This window comes from Marmota monax, unplaced genomic scaffold (assembly GCF_021218885.2).
Source record: "Marmota monax isolate L192 unplaced genomic scaffold, Marmota_monax_Labrador192_F-V1.1 WCK01_AAM20220418_F8-fsc00061, whole genome shotgun sequence".
Lineage (NCBI taxonomy): Eukaryota > Metazoa > Chordata > Mammalia > Rodentia > Sciuridae > Marmota > Marmota monax.
This window is the reverse complement of record NW_026695230.1, coordinates 7527524-7532726: the sequence shown is the minus strand read 5'-3', so window position 1 is coordinate 7532726 and position 5203 is coordinate 7527524. Positions and strand designations below refer to the sequence as shown.

Sequence of the window (5203 nt, the reverse complement as noted above, 5' to 3'; positions counted from 1 at the left end):
ATCATTTTTCTATCGGAATGAATAGGTAAAAGAGTAATGAAAATGTTTAGGTGAAGGTATGATGAGACATTTATTAAAAATATCAAAAATTAATTGAGACATTTTTACCTCATATTGGTTTCAATAACAGAAAGTTGAAAATCCAGGTTAACATAAAGCCATGGAAAGACATGCAAGAATATCTTGGGCACAAGCCTGAGAGAAGAGTGGGCAACAGTCAAGTGTGGCTGGGCATTGTTGACCATTGAAGACACATCTGATGGACCAGAGTAGAGGGTCTTCATCCCTGCTCCACTCTGCCTCCTGACATCTCCAGGGTTCCCTGGGAAAGGCTGCCTCCACATTCACCCTCCTCAGGAGTGTCCTGCAGAGCCTGCTCAAGCACCAGCTTGAGGTTCCGCCCCTGCACCCGCTGCCTATAGGAGCCAACAAAGAAGTAAATGATGGGGTTGGCAGAGCTGTTAACACAGGAAAAAACACTGGAAACCAGATGAAGGCAAGTAAACATGTTGGAGTCATTCTGAATCCAGACTAACAGGAACAAACGGACACCGAACGGCAGACCACAGAAGAGGAAGACCAGCTCTGTGAGCAGAATGGTAACATAGAGCCTAGTGAGAGGCTTCCTCTGGGATCCACATAGCATCCTATCCAGCAAGGCCAGGCTGGACCCTGAGAGAATAACAAATAAAATTACCAGCCATGCAGTTATAGTAAATTCAACTTTTTTACAAGGAGCTACAGTTGTATTGAAATAAGAAAAACAGCTTCTCTCCAGGGTACTAAGAAACATGGACAGGCCCCAGAGCAGGGCACACATGACAGTGGATGTGTGTCTTGGACGATGGCAGCGGTACCAAATGGGCCACAGGACTGACAGGCAGCGCTCAGTGCTAATAGCACCCAGCATGCTCAGGCCTGCAATGTAGAAAATGATTGCCCCGGTTCGTATGATGCCATATGTAGGGATGTGGATGGGAAGGATGATTTCAATGACTTCCGTCAGGACTTCAGTGATATGGAAGCATAGATAGAGGAAGTCAGCCGCAGCCAGGTTTAGGATGTAGGTATAAAATGCATTTCTGTGCATGCGGACACCCAAAAACCAGATGACAGATGCATTTCCAGTCAGCCCAACTAAGGAAATGATGATGGTCAACACTTTTTCAATCAGATTATTATTGTCACAAATTGAAGGAAGGTCCTTATAACTTCCACTGATTGATGTGGATTCTGTTTTCATTTCTTTGATGATGGAATCCTCTTCCAAAAATGCTATGGTGGAGCCCCTAAAAACACAAAGGAGACTTGAGCATTTGCAGCAATAGCTCAGATATCAGGATCACCCTGCTCTGTGGAGATTACTATATCCATTTTAAAGAGAAGGAGAACAGAGGATTGCACAGGTGAAATCACCAATCCACAGCAGAGGATTTATGAAATATGAAATTAAATCCAGTAGTTATTGTCTGAACAGCTGGAGTTCTCTGGCCTGAACCTAAATGACAAGGAAATATGCTATAATCTGGACACTCCCACTCAGAGTGGGACCAGTACTATAATGACCTGGGATAGTTTTCTCTCAGGTGCTGGAATTGATACAGAAACAGAGGTGATTATAACATCTCCATCGCAAAGAAGGTTTCATTCAAGGAGGCAAAAGAAGATCTGGCTTTATGGCTACTAGGATAATGTGAGCTTTCGGTAAAACAGGGCTGAGAATGACTAGTCATAAACAGCTCCGTGTTCAGGCATTGAAGACAGGTTCACTTTTTAATCCCCAGAACTGAGCTCTATGGGTGGCCCACAGGCCCTCAATATCTATTTAATGACTGAATACATGACAGCGTAGGATGATTGGGTTAAATGGAAAATAAAAATAAAAATACAATAAAAAGCCTTAACACACACACATAAATGGGATGAAGAAAATGCCTTCATCATAATCTTTATTGTGAGCAGTATTGGGTGTAGTTAGAATTACTTCTATGTGACCAAATGACTGATGTTGACTATTGATGTGCCTTTGGAGTGTGGATTAAATGTGGCTTTGTTTAGCACCTAGAGGCCTTTGGTGCACAGTGTGGGGATCAGATTTGTATCTCAGCTGAATTGCTTGACAGTATAGAAGAGGACAGTGTGAATATGGGTGAGGTTTGAGTGCCACACAAATGAGGTATTTGAAATGGGAGAATGTCTGTGGAGGAATAATAAGGGGTATATATAATATAAACTTACTCCACCCCCTCCTAGGAAATCCTCAGTAGTATTTTTCTTCTGGAGAAAGAAAAATACTTTTGTATTTGTAAAAAGCTTTTGTGTGAGATGAGTATACGAAGTGAAATTGAAAGAAGGCATGGCTTGAAGCATAAAGAGAATTGTTGAAGCAGATTCCAAACAGATAAAGGGACCCACTCATATCTTAATGATTAACAGGAGTTAAATGAGAGGTTACCACAAAATTTCTCTTTGAATTCTCCCAAGAGTCTCTGAAATAAGAATTTTTATTTATCCTCTTTTACAGAGGATGGAATTGGGCACAAGCAGGATGAGTGATTACCCCTGGTATCACACAGGGTGGTTTTCAACACCCCAGGTTTTACAGCTCTTAGGACCTACCACTCATCTGTGTTGATTATATGTAAGTGACAGAAGAGTAGAACAGTAAATCCAAAGTTCTATCTCAGGTGGCAGTCAAATTGCAAATAAAATAAAATCTACATTAGCAAAGATCAGAAACAGAGAGGAAGAGAAGCCAATCAAATAGGGTACAAAAGGGAAATGTGTAGAAATCAGGAGCAGATATGAGAATCCTCAAGCACTTTGCTGTCTCACAAGGGCAGCTATGACTTCAGAATCCAGAGGACACCCAGATAGCAGGAGGCCTCCAAGGGGTTAGAGGGCACATTTTCCTCAGGGCCTGCAGAGAGGCATCCTGATGTAACATCCATAATGAGTTTTCTTAGCTAGACAAGTTCCCTCAGCATTGGTTGATTTGTACACGGAACAGGAGGAAAAATAGAATTACTGGTGTCCTGAATTAATGCAGTTTCTACATTTGTTTTAGGGTATGGTGTATTTTTCTTTGTCATCAATCATGAAGCTCTATAATGAACTTCTACTTTCAAGGTATGTCTTGTTTGCATTATTTACTGCTCTACCTCACTATTTAGCATATGTTCTTTATAGATTATCTATTGTAATATCCTTTCTTTTTTTTTTGTGAAAAGAAACCGAGGCTCAAAAAGGATTTTATCCAAAGCATATCTTGAGGAAGAGGTCCAATTCCATTTCCTGGTTGGCTAGAGCCCTATCTGATGCTTTGCCACTGTTTTCTGCCCCATCTTGCCTTATTTTAGTTTCAGAGCTTCCAAAGAATCTTCATATGACCACAGAATCTGAGACATCATCAGCACCTGTCACAACTTCTAAAGTCTCCACATATCATTTTTTGTCTTCTGTAACAGCGATCATCTGGGTTTTAGGTCTCAAGGATCCTATTTCCTTTTCTATCTTAATGCTGATATCATCATGTGACTAGGCCCTGACCAAAGGCAGTGAGGAGAGTGATGTAACCAACTTCTGGGTTATAGGATTAATGGGCAGAGCATAATCAGCATTTCCTTCTTTATCTTCTCCCAGGCATCCATTCTGATACCGTTGGGAGTCATTTAGGACCACAAGACATTGGGCCCTCCCAGGGTTGGAGACCAAAGATTCCTTGAGTCTGATGCTCTGGAGCTTACAGCACAGGTCTAACACATATCCTGTTAAGATAATTAGTGGTTCTTTTATAGCCACATTTTCACTCTAAAGAAGAAGGAAGATTTGCCTTTTGAAATGAGATTCCACTTTCAAGCCATGTTTGATAAATATAGGTGATTGTTTCATAAAATTGATGCAAGAGAAACAATATGTAAATAGGAATAATTATTTCATTGCAGAAAAGATGGAAAGGATTCAATGATGATAGGCTGAGAAAACCCAAGAGAGTAGGAAGGTACAAGTAGTGGTGAGGGATAGTTTTGTGTGTTGGGCCAGTTTTTATTCCATCCTCCATCTCTGCCTTTGTAGACTTCCCAAACTGGTGGCTTCTTCAAACCTCATCAAAAGCATCATTTTCCTTCTTGTTTCTGGGTGAACTGAGCTATCTGGTGATACAACCAGGACAGTAGAGGTTGTGCGGAGAGGGATTTCAGTTTTTGATCTCCTTATTCTCTCCTGCTAGCAGGGTGTTGGCAGTGGCACAGGGCGTTGGCAGTGGCAATTGTCCACCTGCTTGGTCATCTTCTAGTAATACAACTACAACTAAGGCTATGTCTATTCCTAGTAGGTGCTCTTTCTTTGTCCTTATAGTCTAGTATGGAAACAGTGCTCCACTCTTGCTTTGTTTAGGGCAGTTCACCATGCATTGCTATTGTTCCCTTAATCCTGAACATCTTTGTAAATAGTCCCTTCTAGTGTATTTCTCAATTATTCCAATTTGAATCATCTTGTTTGAACCTTGAGAAATACAAAAGGAAATTATTTCTGAAAAGCAAGTGAAAGCAATGAAACCCATTGCATAGCTTCTTAGTTCTAGGAAGCAATTCCTCCATGTGGCTTTACTTTTTAAGTGAATTTCTAATAAAGGCAGCAATCTATTCATGACAACATATTTAAATGGTTGGAATGGGGCAGAATGAGAGCTCAATCAGAAGGAAAAAAGTTCTCACTAAGCCTATATTAAATTCTCAAAGTAGGATCTTCAAGCACCCAGTCTTCAGAAATATGAAACCATCTCCTGCCTTTCCCTGCAAGAAGCACCATGCCCCCTCCATGTAGCATCTTATGGTAGAAACACAGTGATGTGAACTCAGAGAAAAGTCCATACATAGCAGGAATTCTGAAAATTCTTACCATTTGTCCATTCTCCTGTCCAGAGGTGGAAGAGCTGAGCTGTGCTAACAGGAGAGAATCTTTCTCAGATGGACTGACCCCAGGGTATAATTCTTTGTTCTCCAAGTGGAGAGATGCCCATGGAAGCTGTATATAAAGCTGGTGACCAATTGAGGCTTTTAATATTCTGAATGCCCCTGTGATTTCCTGTCTTGGGACTGGGAGCAAATTAGAGAACATAATCATTTGAGGCTTCATTTTAATGAAGATGTTTCTCGGCATCTTCGCTGTTTCCAATCACATATTGGCCTCTCCCTTCCATCCC

General features: G+C 41.1%; 1 protein-coding gene across 1 annotated transcript; it reads right to left on the bottom strand.

Moving 5' to 3' along the window:
• Nucleotides 1-280: 280 nt before the first annotated feature.
• LOC124088382 (mas-related G-protein coupled receptor member X1-like) lies at nt 281-4910 on the bottom strand. The gene is made up of 2 exons (XM_046437937.1): nt 4900-4910; nt 281-1289 (listed from the first exon to the last, which is right to left on the bottom strand). The coding sequence occupies exons 1-2, from the start codon at nt 4908-4910 to the stop codon at nt 281-283; spliced, it is 1020 nt and encodes a 339-aa protein (XP_046293893.1).
• Nucleotides 4911-5203: the final 293 nt, after the last annotated feature.